The following is a 14,885-nucleotide window of genomic DNA, read 5'->3' on the forward strand; positions in this document are numbered from 1 at the left end:
ATATGTTCTTTTTCCTTAAGCCTTCTTTTTTTCTTTCATTCTAAAGACAGAACTAAACTCTTATAACACTGATTAATCACATCCAATTTTGTGGTTACGTCTCCTTATTTCTCCATTTGTCTCTTTCTACAACATTTGTAATTTAGTTTAGAAACTGCATCTGGAGAAGCAAACATTTCTGGGATCACAGATTAGTTAAGATTTTGCTCCTCACTGGAGATTTGTGGGTAGGAGCTGCAATTCCATTCCAATATCTAATTAAAAATCAGGTACATAGGAAAGTAGTGAAAAATCTTACCCGTAGGAAGAATGTCTGGGAGCTCTGCTTTTTAATGAACTGTTAGACTAGGAATTAAATACACAAGCAGTATGTGCAGGTTTTTTAGGGTTTTATTCTTCTCTTCACAAGGCAAACCTCAACTGCTATATCATTCCTCACTTACCAGGCTTACTGGAAATCTCAGTTTCTCTTTACTTTCCTGAACAACCACCCTAATGATTTTGCAGTGTCAGATCGTAAACTGTAGGTGACATGGAAATAGAGTCAGCTAAAATTATTTCCTGGGATTTTCATTTGGGAATGAATTCTGTAGGACACTTCACCACAGTAGTTTTTGGAACTGTTAAATTGCATCTCTGTGTATTAACATGAGCTGCACTTACCTGATGACTTGTTGGGCACTATGAATTATATGAAGAAGGCATAACTTTTTATTAGGTAAAATCCCCTCAATACCTTTGAGAAAGAGGCCATTTGAGAATCCACCTGCTTTAAATTGGACACTAGATTTAGAAGTGTTGATCTTAGCAAATAAGATGCTAGTTATCCTCATTATATATTTTTTACATTCCCAGGGAATTAAAATTAAAGCAGAAATGTTTGAATAATGTACAGAACTTCAAGCAACATAAATCAAATGAATGTATTGGATACAATACCAATGCAAATCTGTCTTGACCTCATTTCTGGGCTTTTGAAATTGGTGACAAGTCAGTATTTCCAGAAGCTGAAGTCCATTTTGTCAATACTGTGCTCACATTGCCCTTTTAGAGGCAAATTACTTATAATTGTTTTTACAATGAAAGCATATTTTTCCCTTTTTTTGGTGGGAGGATACAAATGCACGAAGAACTTTTAACTGTGTTCATGCTGCCTTGAAAAGATGCCAGAAGTCAAATGTGTAATTAGGGATTCTGTTAAAAGTCTAATTCCTATACCTGTGAACGATTTTTTGGCACGTAGCTTTTTGTGTCATTCCTTTCCTTTTTGTATTTCTTATTCTCTTGGCCAAAAAGTAAATTCCGTTTCACAGGAAATTGTCATAGATTTTCTGGGGTGTTATTTGTTCTTTGTCAAAGTCCAGTTTTGTTTTTGAGTGAAATACTCTAAAGCATAATATCAGACTCTGTTTTATTTAATATCTGGTTACTCATGGAAAATCTCTTTAAAATCCTTCATAAGATGTTCCATTTTAAAATGATACAACACATTATATTATGTATTCTTATGATGTAGGTTTGTTCTTGCAATGCTAAAATTGAATGTTTCCAATGCTGGGATACTTTCTGTTCTGCATCACATAGGTTCAAATATTGGTCAAGTTCTAAAAGCTAATGATAAACTATTTTAGGTAGATAGGGCAGAGAGAAGATCAAAGAAATCATTATCACCAGATGATGTAACAGGATTGTTGGGGTGGATTTTAAGGTAGTTGGAAGCAAATTAATATATAAGGTAATTTTATGAGTTAGTCTCAACTGATTTATCAAACCATTATTTTTCCTACCTTTGATGTGTGCCTCCTGTGAAAATTACAGGATTCCCCTGTTGGTTCTTCCAGGCTACAGCTGACTTCACCAGAACCTGAATGAACTTGAAATATATATCTGCTCTGCAAACAGAATCAGGCAACAAATGAATCTCAAGACAACAGACTAGAGAGGATTTTTCTAGGCAGCCATTACCAAGCTCTCAGACTTTTCCATAAGTCTCGTACATTTTAAGACAGAATAAAGATATTTATTCATTGTGTAAGTTGCCAGGGGCATAAGAAGGAAATCATTAAGGAGGAAACATGCATTTACCATGTCTGCTCTTAGTCACAAATGAAAGGAAGATATCAATACTTTTTCAGGCTAACACATTAATTTACTACAATAGATTGGAAACTGATGCAAGAGGTCAACCAAAGCAGTAAAAGGCCTGCCTGGCCTGCAGGCTTCTACTTACCATGTCCTTTCACTAATACTTGTTTAAGTACTGTGATCCTCCTCCAGAAAAGCAGTCAAGTGTGATCATGTGTCCATCCATATCCAGCAAGTGTAACCATGTGCTTCATGCACCATCTTAATTGCTTAATGAAGCTCCTTCTATTGCAAGGCACAACCATACAAACAGGAACCAGATGGAAGATATTTTTATCAGATGGACCACAGGACTAAAGAAACATGGTCATTGAACATTGCTGTCCTTAAAAACCCCAGGGTTAGGATAAAACTGCATCTATGCAACATCCCCACAATATGATAATTCAGGCAGCAGCCACTGTCATAAACCCAGACTCAGTCTTACCTCCCCTTTCAGATACCAATAACCTGAGCTCACTTAAGGGACATAAATACACATTGACAATTATTTCAGAAAGGTTTACATCAAAGAAGGTTGAAGCAGATATTTACATTTAGAATCAGGGTTGGGATGTTTGTTTTTGTTTGTTTTTTTTTTTCTTTTGAGTCATTAGTTTTGTGGATGATTTTAGCAATTTGTATTGCATCACTCATAAGAGACCAGTTCACTATTCTTTTTGTTTTCAACTGGTGGGAAAAAGTCTGAGTGTATTTGAGCTGTTTTCTCTGCTGTTTGTCACGCTTGTTATAGCAACAGAGGTTTTAGCTTGTTTTCCTTAGTTTTATATTATAAAGCTGTAAAAATTATGCATTAAGCTAATTCTCCTGTGGGTTCTACATCAAATCCCCACTAATTGTGCTTTTGCAGTCTTTTCCACTATGGGCTTCAAGTACTAGTTTGATTATGCTGTGATCACTGCTTTTACTCCACTTTTTTTCACAAAAAGAGCAAATCCTTGATTATAATTGCAGGCATGTTTATTTGGCCAGGCACTTGCCCAGTCCTAATTGACAGCCTGAATTGTGCAGCATACTCATCAAAATGGGCAGGAGCTTTTGTGAATTTGGCTTTGACAAATGTAGTTTCTGCAGGTTCGGTGGCAAAATTAGCAGCAGTGAAATAGTTAAGAATTCTGGTATTTAGGCTTCCAGAACTGGGTTTTCAGTTAGCACCCCAATAAGATGGAGAATGCAAGTTCATGTTCTAGTCTCATAGTTTCTTCCACTGACTGCAGACTTAGCAAGACAAATGTACATCAGTTTATATTGTCAAGGCTATATTTGCAAGCAGATGGGCTAGAAATCTAATTAAAAAACCCAAAAGCTTTGATTCTGGCAAAAAAAAAGGAAAAGTCTGTGGGACAACCCTAAATCCTCTGAATTAAATAGATGTTCTACGTCAATGCTGTTCCATTGTCACACTTATAAATAAAATATGAAGGGGTCTACTTTCACATAGATCTATAAATGGGCTCATTTATGAGTTTAATAAAGCATTTGTATTCAGTACAATTAGATAAGCATATGTATAGAGCAATAAATGATTCCTATATAAAATCAGCACACGGGTAACAAAAAATAATCCCAGTGTGAATAAATAAGCACATGGTTAGATTATTAACTGATCTCTCTTAAGCTTTTTAAAATTAACTATAAGGCAGCCATGACTATTTGCAATTTTTCTGCAATTATGGATCCTCTCTGTGTCTGAGGATGTGGCACATAAAATACATTCAATGGAAGAATGCAGTGGCTTCAACAGAGAAAAGTGTGGTATAATGCACAAAGAGGAGGTGAATAACCCAACAAGGTTCCCCTGACTCAGTCTCATCCATTGGACTACAGTGCTCCAGACAGGTGTAAAAAATGCATAAGTTGTGAAGCTAAAATTGAAAGGAAAATAGCTACATATATTTGTGTTATCTCAGTATCAGGGACTCACATGTCATAGACTTTTTTTAAACTGGGGAATGTGTCCAGTGTGAGGCTAGGGGTTTGCAGAGAAACTGTGAAATGGATTCTTTTGATTCTTATCAGTTATTTTCTGGTGAAGAGGGTAACTATGGTTGTTCAGCTTGCTACAGAAACCCAGTGCACTGAACCCATTTCTGCAGATATTATACTGGCATTAGTTTAACTCACAGGTAGGAAACCCATTAGTCTGGTGGAGTAGATGTGGCCTGATGTGTGTTTTTGATGTGCCTCTTCCAGGTCAAATGAGTGGCTCAGTATTAGACCAATATCATTAGGTGCAGTATTTCAAGAATCTGCTCTCTCTGATTTTCATTACTGTGGGCTTGCTGACACCTACAATAAATTGTAAGTTCTCTGACTGGCAGATTCCTATCATTACTATCCTGGCATATGTTAATTTGTCAATATAATTTTCAGGTCTGTCAGCAGGAAAAGCACCACTTGGGGTATGTAGTTCCTGAGATGAATAGGTTGATGATCATTCACAGGTGTCACTTGTAGGTGGATTTGCCAGTGAAGTTTTATCGTGCTTTTGATAGAGAAGCAGTATAGTTAATAAGGAGAAGGGAGCAGGCAGTTGAAACCGGGCAATTACTTTTCAGAGCATTTATCTGAACCTGCTTTAGCTGATAAAATAATTCCTCTGGTTTTTCCAGTTAGAGGTGACTGATAGATACAGGTACTGATAGAGAAATAAAATTATTTGCAATAGTGATGAAAGTTCAGGATTGTAAGGGAAGCAACATTAAAACTGCATTGCCGGAGAGCAATGTGTGAGTTCCCAGCAGTGTGGGACAGTGCTGTAGCATGATGGATGGTAAACCAGAGGAGATCACACCCTGGCACCTGAGGAGCTCAGTCTCCTGCAAAGGTGAGAGCATCTGAGGCTGGAGAAATATCTCAAGTGATCTTGGGAAGACACTCAGAGCATGTTAGCTCAGAGACTGACTCAGCTGGGGCATGCACATTTATTGCCAGGATTTTGACTGTTGGATTAATTTTTGCTTTCCAGAAGCTTTTTAGATTTAGCTTTCTCATTCTGGGTGTCAACGGTGTCTTTTGGGTCTTCTACTGCCTTTGAAATACTGAGTAATCAACCTGTGTCTGCTCAGTCAGCTCCAGTGATTTTGATCTCTCCCACGTTTATGTCTCCTCATGTAAAAAAGAAATGATACCTCACATCCAGTGGCTTCACTGGCATGGCTTAGCCCCTCTTGCTAGAGGCAGTGAGAGAGACTGGCCTTTCTAGGAGACAGATTCAAAATAAATTGGATGGGAGCTAGAGGTTTTGGAGCTGGATTGGAAATAGCACATCAGTTTCCCCTGTCTCCTGAGGACTCTCAGGAGAAAAGGACTTTTTCCACTCTCAATCATGGTAGTTTTTTGAAAGAATGAGTAAAGTCTGCTATATGAATGAATACACAGAAATTGATTTTACAAGTGTGCCTTACAACATAGATTGATTTTGTAGCTTCAGAGCAAGTCCTTCTGGATGTAATACAACAGGCAGTCTTCACCCAGCCTGGCATGGCAGGAAGCAGCTATCTGATAAGTGAATTATTTTAGGTAAATCATTGTGCCTACAAAGATCTGCTTTGTTTGTATATGGGTGGAGCTCATAAAAGAAAAAAAAAAAGAGTACTACTTATTTATTAGTCATGGTCAGTCCTCATTGTCCAACTCGGGGAAAAAAGAGGCATTAGCTTTTTAATTGTGTAATTCTAAAGAGAACTGAAATTCTCATATAGTATCAAAACAGACCCATGGACCATGGAGTGTTTCTGGGATGGAGCACTCAACCTTTCCTCCTAACAGATGCACTGGAATCCAGTGTTTGCCCTTATGTCTGTGGATTCTGGCCAAAATCCTGTAAGTCTTAATGAACAGTTCTACCATTTTTGCTTAGAAGACATAAAGGGCAAAGCAAATCTCATGCTGTACTCTGCACTGCGAATGGGCAGAATCTAAGATGTAGAGGAATCTGCTACTTTGAAGTGCAAATTTTTAAGTGAGGAAAAATCTGAAAGATTTAAAATTTTCCACAAACATACCTCTAAAATGTTATATCAGTCAAAATATTTTGATAAAATTCAAAGTTTTGTCCTTTTTTTTTTTAAGTAGACTTATCAAAATAAAAGGAACAAAATGAAAAAAAATCATCTGAAAAGGTAAACCAGAATATTTTGCTGTTATAAAAGCCTTTTTTCAGTTTTCAATTCAGTAATACTTTCATGAGAACCTGCACTCATCATGAAATATCTTACTTTGAATTGATATGTAGCATCTCATCTTCTCTCCCTAGTTCCTTATTTTAATTATAGCTCTGCTGTACATGGGTGTGCATTGCTCTCCTGCACTGCCAGGAGCAGGGTGTGGGAACTGATGAGTGCTTACTGCAAGAGATGTCAGTACTGTGTAGAAGAAGTGATTTTGCCATCTTTGAAGTGGTTTAATTTCCTCTCGTCATCTATGAGCTCAGTTGAGCCCTGGATCAAATGTGCAAGTCCAGAGTGATTTTACTTGCCTGCATCAGGAAAGAATTTGGCATGGTGTCTGCCTGTGGACATTATTGGATTTTACCAGGTGCTGCTGTTGACTGTCTAGACCTACATTAATCATTCTTTGCATGAGCTGAACATGTTTGCAGGCTTCTTTATGCTGTAAAGGTCTTTCCCCTATGGGTTTCTCTGCCTCCCACAACGTGTTTCAAGGAAATGTATGTATTTGCAATCTGGAGGCTTTCCACTCTGAGGTGACCGTGTTTTATGGCACTGACTGGAATTCCTGGAGCTGTTCACCCCGCTCCATTCACTCACTTGTTAAGTCACTGATGTTGTGAGCTGATAAATTAGGATGCCGTGTCTAAGAGCTCAAGCACTTGTTGCCCAGATGAAGTCTCCCTTTCCTCATGTGAAAATCTGGCAGTACTGACCATAGACTAAACTTCATAGTGAAGTTAACGGCATGTGAAATGACCGTCATGGTCTCCTTGCTTGAACTGTGAAAAAAACTCATAATGCAGGCAGAAACATCCATTTATTTTCTGAATCTTAGTAGTTTGGCTGTGCTAAGCACAACCATATATATCTATTTCTCCTCCGGAATCCAATGGCTTTGAATCTTCAAACTTACTTCCAATAGCCTCTGCTCACCCAAACCTTTTCAAGAATAGTGTGTTTATATTTCAACACAACCCTAATATTTATTTTTTTTCCAGCAAATGTCAAGAACATATAATTTTCATTTGGTAAAGCATTTTTGTTTTGTGTCTGCTAAATCATCTCAAATGCAAGACTTTAAATGCTCAAGAGAGAGTTGAATGGTACTTACTGTTCAAATATTTCTTTGTTGTAGTAACAAATCTTTAAATGTAGCCCTGCTTCAACAAAAACAAAGCCCTGATTAATTTCATATTTATCTCAGCAGCTGTTTCAAGGAAGACCTGCCAGATATTGATCCAAATATAGTCGACATGCAGCAACAAAAGGGGAAGAGGGTAAATGGGTTTAGATGAAGGCATCATTTACCAGCAGAAACTTAACAGGAATGTGAAAAATTATAGCATTTGTCCTCCAGATTTGGCTTTAACAGCTGCGATCATGCATTTTTTGGACACAGCTGTGTTTTATATCTTTGCTATTTGAAGCTTCTCAAATAGTGTTTATTTGCTCAATTAAATAGGAGGCCGAATGCCTGCAGAACTTTGGGTCCCAATTCTGGTCTGGGCTGTAACAATGCAGATCAGGATTTTTACCTGGGTAGAAGAGAGCTCAACACAACCCTGCTGAACCCTGACAGAGATACCAATGGACCTGCACCTCTCAGAATGACTCCCAGGCATTCATGGGATCATGGTTACATATTGGAAAAAGGTTTTCTTACACCTAGCTGGTGTCTGTTCCTCCTAGCTTACCTCATTTTACAATAGAATTGCTTTGAGTTCAGAGCCATTTTTCTTAGATGTAAAAATCGGATACCAAAATGAGTTAGTTACTTGCTTGAGAATAGCAGGAGAACCCATCTGGCACCAGTTAGCTTCTGCTGCAGTATATGGGATTTTCCTGCCTTTCTGTTCCCTTCCTGATGACTTGGGGCCAGAGGCAGGGGTTGAATGTGGATTTTGTACAGCCCACACATCTGCATTCTTGTGCCATTCACAGACACACCTCATGTCCCCTAAGAGCAGTGGCTGGAAACCAGAGACAGGAGGTTTGTCTTTGCCTGGACCTCACTGGCTCCAAGATCTTTCACAACATGTCACTGACATTTCTCCAGATCACTGCTTTATGTCCAGCCCCAGCCACTGTGAAACTGGCTTTGATATCTTTCTCTCTCTTTTTACAAAAAAAAAAAAAGTGAGAATGAGTGATTCCTTTTCAGTGCTCAAAGAGAATAAACAAATTTAGGTCACAGTAAGGAAGAAAGGATGAATAGGAAGTGGAGTCTGGGTGGCTGTTTCTTCTCTAATTGCAAAAAACTATTGTGAAACCAAGTTCAAAAATGTAAGAAGGAAAATCTAGGATGAAGATTGTCCACCACCTACAGTCTTTTAGGTAGCTGAAGTTCTCTGGTGGGAGCTTGGTGTGAATTGTTATTCCAGAGTAATGGTGCTCTTGGGTTGTGCATCACTAAGTTGCTCCCCTGGTGTCTGACACAGCAGCACAGGAGGGAGATGTGAGGATTAGGATCTTTGAAAAGACAGTCTGTCTCATCCCACTGAACAGCCACTGTCACTGGGGGATGTGGGTGACAGCTCAGACTGACAGTGCAGGAACACATTTCTTAACTGGGATAATAAGCAAGATGTAATTTGCTGAGAAGAATTAAAAAGAACAAAATATTTTAATAAATAATGCCAGTTCAGTAGTGCTTGGCAAACAGGTTTACTAAAAAATACTTTGTCTGGTCCTTTAAATGTACTGGAAAGTAACTTATGAGTATAGGTACTGACTGTTTCTATTGACAAAGTGAACTTCAGGCTCAACATGGTGATGTGAAACCAAAGTATGAAAGTCTATAAGTGATGCTGATTATAAACCTCTCCCTCTAGTTTTATTTCCAGGCTGAGTAAATAAACCACACACAAAATGAATAAAAAATTGCAATTAATCAAAAATATTAACACATAAATCACTGAAGTGATCCTTGGTGCATTTTGATATGGAAGCTAGGCAGCAGAGTTAGTAAGCTCTCATATGAAATGAGGCCTTTGGGATAACAGTTTGTGCTTGGGAGCTTTTACATACCTCTTTTTCTCCCTCTCCACCCTCAGCTTGTGAACCAACTGACTGACTACAGCCACATTTATCAAAGGAACAGTGACCTCAAAAATAATTAATTTCCTACAGATTTTGCTCCTATATATTGTTGCCTGAAGAGCTACTTGTTATTCTGACAGTGTCTCCTGACAAGGTTATGCTGACCCACCTTAAAAGAGATCTTGCTCTCCCTGTTAACAAATCATATTTAGAATGAGATGCTGGACATGTCAGATCTGGGCTTTTAGTGGTCCAACAGGAATTCTAAATGTGCTGCTTCATCATTAACTCATGACTGCAAAATGGGAATGGAGTTATTATGTCATTTCAGCTAATCAAGTGCTGAAGCTTCCAAATGCCAGAATCTTTGGCCAAACCATAAGGGTGAAAAATACACATAATCAATAGGTATCTGAAAGATTAATCAGAAAGCATGAAGTCCTTAAATTCATTTGGTACCCAGCAAGCCAGCTCTTGCCAAAGAAAATACAATTTAGAGCGTGCCTGAATTAAAGAGGAAATTTGAGAAAATAACCTTATGAAAGTACCCTAGAAACCAAAATAGAGGCATTTATTTTTACAGAATTATCACATCTGCTTCTGAGTTTCAATTTTATGCCTTTTTTAAAAATTCAGATCATAAGTATTATTTTCACAAAAATTCTAGGGTATTTTATTAAACTTAGAAATTGGTCTTTGTCTTTGCTTAGAAGCAATGGAGCAACTGAAATGACTTATCAACTATCAAATAATTTCTCGTCACCATTGCAAATCTAGTCCAGATGAGCACAGCCAAAAGGCTGATGGATTGTCCAAATACCTTGATTTGAGTGTTTTTTCCAGTTTCTGGTCAAATATCAATACCGGAAAAAATTAAGCAGCACAATCAACATTAATTGCCATACTAAAGTGGTTACTTATGCGTAATAGATACGTGTATTGATGTATCATCTTGGGAGCCAGGAATGAGGCACGTCCTGCTTGGAAAATGTGGAGGAAGCCTGATTACTACCCCTGCTTTTCCCGATCAATTGCTAAGTTGGGAAGCGTTTGAGTTGTTGCTTTTAAGCAATAAAGTTAATAAGCATGGCTAGATTATTCAAAAGGAACCTCACGTCATTTCCTCAATCCATGCTGAGGTAACTGAAGAAAAATGAGTGACTGTCAGAGATGACAGATTGTCCCAGATTGCCTCACCAGAGTTTATCAGAGCTTCATTATGTTTAGGCCAACTTTTTTAGGATGCTGTCAATAGCTGGAAATATTTGGATATTGCAACTTCAACTTGAATTTTTTTTTAATAAATGGCCTGTGAAGTGTCCTCACAATTATGTTAGCCTTTTGTGCTTTGACATCCATGTTCAGTTTTGGTTTTGCAGGCCATTATTATTCATTATTTTTAATTCCTTGGATTTGCATTTATGGTTTCCTGAAAAGCAATTATTTATTGAAATTTATTCCAGACAGCTGAAGACTGAATAGTATGAATATAGGTAGCTAAAGACCTCCTACAAGGCAGGCTCCCTAAACAAACACAGCATGGCAGATGGCCCTTGCCCTGAAGAGGTTGCACTCTAAATAGTTTTCTTATCTCACACTTCTTTCTTTGAGATGTTAGTACTTGATTAGTATCTTGCTACCTGTTTGTGTAGGGTAGGTGCTCTGGAAGTCACCCTCTCTGCAGCAAGCTCTGCAACTGAAAGTAGAAATGATGAGCAGGCAGCTTTCTGTCTTGCAGCAGTTTAAACACCATTAAATAATAGTTTTTTACAAGTAGGTTTAGAAATCAGGAGCTAATATTCTGCAAAAAAATCAGAAGAATGTGGAGTAATCACTGTGCTGGGGGAATCAAATCATGTAGAGGAGATGAAAGACCCAGAGATCTTGTTACAGGTTAGTACCATTCATCACATTAAAGAAAAAATTGCAAGCAGAATTACTTCTGCAAGAATGTGGCCAACACTCTTGAAATAGAGTTAGGTTTTCTCAAAGTGGTAAGTGCCATCCATTTATATGTTTCCTGCACTGGAATTGGAAAGGGGTACCCGCCTTTGCACTTTCATATTTTATACAGGAGTTTACGTGCCTATGTGATGAAGTAGGGAATTGTCTTTGTAATAAAGAGCATTGTTTGGAGTTTGTATTATTGGTGTAAGAGAGGTTACATGCTGATGTGTTTTGAACATGAGAATATGATTATTCTTCTTCCTTTCCTCCCTTTCCATCCCTCTTTCCTATCAGTTTCATGCTTGAAAATGTACTAAGCTTGTTGGAAATCTGGTCTAGTTAGAAGATAGTGGATAGTGCTGGTAGTGAATAGCTGCTTGTTCCAGGCAAAGAACCCAGGAAAAGAAAGCATTCCCAGTCTGCTCCTCAGGATCAATGACCATTCTCCTGTGTCCACCAAAAAAAATCTGGGGAATTGTTGCCCTTTCTTCTTCTACTAAAACATGCTGTGAAGTCTCCAGAGCCAGGACAGTAGGGGTTTGGGGTGTTTTGAAGCATTTTTTTACACACACATGCTTAGGCATCATGTGCTGATGGGAATGGGTGGCAGTACTGTCTGATCCCTCTACTGCTCTTCTGCACCTCACAGGCCTGGAGAGGCTCTAAACCTTCAGCAGACAGACTCCAGCCCGTATTTACATTTCTTGGTTTCCTATCTGGATTATCTGTTTTAATGCAGGCTGAACTTCTAGTCATGGTGGAATATAATCAAGAGCGTCAAGGAATCACACTGCCTTTGCTCTATAGCAGGGCTTGATTTTGGATCTGTTTGTGTCTAAGACTTTACTTTAGGTTCATAAACAGAAGACTTCAGTCTCCTAGGACATTCCTGTTCTGCTTACTGAAACAGGTTTTATGTTGTTCATCAATAAATATTAACTTATTTTTTCACATCAAATGAAGTAAGTTGGCAGGTGGGCAGTGGTGAGGGGACTTGGAATGAAGCTAATACTGTCTATGCCTTGCTGTGGCTGCAACGGATGGTGGTGGTGTATTTATTTACTTGCATCAGAAAAGCCAGATTGCACTAACCTTCTACTTGCCCTCTGTTGGGGCTCTCCACGTGTCTGTATGGCTCCTGCATCTCTTTGTCAAGTGTTTGAACAAATCCTTGGAAAAGTCTGTTCAGGATAACAAGGATCAGTGATTTGGCAGAAGTTTCTGAAGATCCTCTAAAGCTTTGCAAGAAAAATAACACAAAACACAAACCCCTTTCTATTCATTGCTTTCTGATTTGCTTCCTTGTCTCAACTCTTGTTCCAAAAGGCAAGAGGTGGTAGCACTCCCAACAAAGCTTCTTTTACAGCCTTTTTTTGGCATTAGTTATGAAAGGATCAGATGTCTGACCTTTCAGCAGTAGGTAAAAGGAGAATAAAAACATCTATATTCCTGAAAGTGTTCGGAAGTGCCTGGTCTCCCTAGTTTTCCTTTGCACTGATGGTTGTGTGCAGTGTGCTCTGGATGTGCCAATAATGTTAAGGCAGAGGACCAAGCTTGTTGTCTCTGAGTGCTCCTGTCTGGCACAATGTTGAGACTGTTCAAGTTAGCAAACTCTCAACATACATTCGTCTAGTGTGCATCCTCTGAAGAATATTCCTGTCCTTGTTCCAGCCCAGAAACCTTGTTATAGAGTTGTTTCCCATTGAATATGTAGGAGATGGATCTTATTAGCAGAAAGAATGTTTTAAGAAGTTAAAGAGGGAGCAAAAATCCTCCTATGTGTTTGTGCACTCAGAATTTTTCTGTGGAGGCTAAACAGTCTTCCAATTTCTACATTATACCTCTTTTTCTGAGGATAAATACTATGTCCCTTGAAAAGCTATGCTGAAAGCTGCACAGACTTGACTTGAATTGACATGTCCTTTTATTTCTTGTCCTCTCTTCTCATGAGAAAAAAGAAGAGATGTGTTTGCAAGGGAATGCTGTGGTGTTGTTGAGCCCCATGCATTGCCAGTGACCATGCCAGATCAAGAAGGGAGAAGGGAGGAGCACGGGCTGGGGGAAAAGTCTGACTGCAGATTGAAAAAGGTCCTGCAGCATTTGGAAGATCAATTGTGAGGGAAAAGGGCCCCAATGATAACAGCACACATGCTGAGTCACAAGGGCCTTCCTGTCAGGGAGTAATTGCAAGGCATTTTTCTGGACATGACACTTTTCTGCAAGTGAAGCATTTTAAAAAAGGGGCCTCTAAAAATGAAGGCACCCAAATTTTAAGGGGGCCGGTAATGCTAAGGCACAGGACCCTGCTTGTTGACTGTGCCTGTGTTCAATATGTTGAAAGCAGAATCCATTGTGTGTTCACATAAAGAGCTGCTATACAGATGTATTTGATTCTGTTTCCAATTGTGTGAAAGTATGTATGTTTTTAGTGAATATTTGAATTACACTTGTTTGGAAAATTCGAGATTAAGCTGTAATCTAGACACTTGAATTTCATGTAAATTACATTATAGCCAATTTAATATGACCTTTCTTATACCCTTTATACTTCACTATCTTTCATCTTTTATGTTAATCATTCCTTGCTTTGCTCTGAAGCACCAAACACCAGCAACAAAAGCCAAGTCTCACTGTGGCTGCCCACAATATTAATTATCATGATGTGCTTTTATTCCTGCAGTGAAGATGTTTGCAAACGAGGATTTACTGTTATTATCGATATGCGGGGATCCAAATGGGATTTGATCAAGCCTCTCCTAAAAACCCTTCAAGAAGCCTTTCCTGCTGAGATTCATGTTGCCCTGATTATAAAACCTGATAATTTTTGGCAGAAGCAGAAAACAAACTTCGGCAGTTCCAAGTTCATCTTTGAGGTGAGAGCTGTGTGTGTAGAAATTAATTGTAAAGCTTAATCTCTGATAAGAAATTTTCTTCAGGTAAAAAACACCTGTGATTGAAAGCAAAAAATACATCTGAGGGCAGGTGGCTGGAGTGGGCTGATGCCCTGGCATCAGGTTGTTTTCTGAGCACACTGGTGAAATGAGTTGTGTGTTTCATCCCAGAGGTTCTTGTGGTATTTATTTTTGGTGATGTTGCATTAAGTCTTTCCTTTGTTTCTTGTGGGAAAAAACCCAATAGAACACTACACCAAATCAATCAAAATGCTAAAGATACAGTTTTCTAGATGCAAATGTTAGTTTACTTCCACCCACTTCCACTAGCAGCTTTTTTTAAATGAAAGACATTTGCTAAATTTTCACCTCTTTAATTTGAGATTTACAGTTCAGGGATAGCATTAACAATTCGTGTGAATGATAAGGTGCCTCAGGCATGTCCTTTCAGAAGTAATCAGTATATAACAACAGTATAATTAAGGGGAAATTTACTACCTTTGTTGTTGATGAAGAAAAACCAGCTGTGTTCTCTATAGCACTTCAGTTTTCTGTGAATTTCAGCTTCTTGCCCAAAAAGAAGTAAAACTTAGGTGCATGAAATGCTCATGCCATGCCATGACTTAGTCATTATGCTTTTTTTAATAATTCACTCAGAAACACTTATATTGTTGGCTGTTTTACCAAT

The 14,885-nt window shown here is 38.4% G+C and overlaps 1 protein-coding gene across 14 annotated transcripts in view; it reads left to right on the forward strand.

The window, feature by feature from the left end:
* Positions 1 to 14,885, forward strand: part of KALRN (kalirin RhoGEF kinase) — a 465,057-nt gene that overhangs the window by 173,625 nt on the left and 276,547 nt on the right. For all 14 annotated transcript variants that reach the window (XM_088168302.1, XM_088168303.1, XM_088168297.1 and 11 more), the window contains exon 4: positions 13,987 to 14,179. In XM_088168302.1, coding sequence (XP_088024428.1) covers positions 13,987 to 14,179 — 193 coding nt within the window. The remainder of the gene's footprint in view (positions 1 to 13,986; positions 14,180 to 14,885) is intronic.

Source organism: Sturnus vulgaris, chromosome 7, assembly GCF_052056855.1.
Source record: "Sturnus vulgaris isolate bStuVul1 chromosome 7, bStuVul1.hap1, whole genome shotgun sequence".
NCBI lineage: Eukaryota > Metazoa > Chordata > Aves > Passeriformes > Sturnidae > Sturnus > Sturnus vulgaris.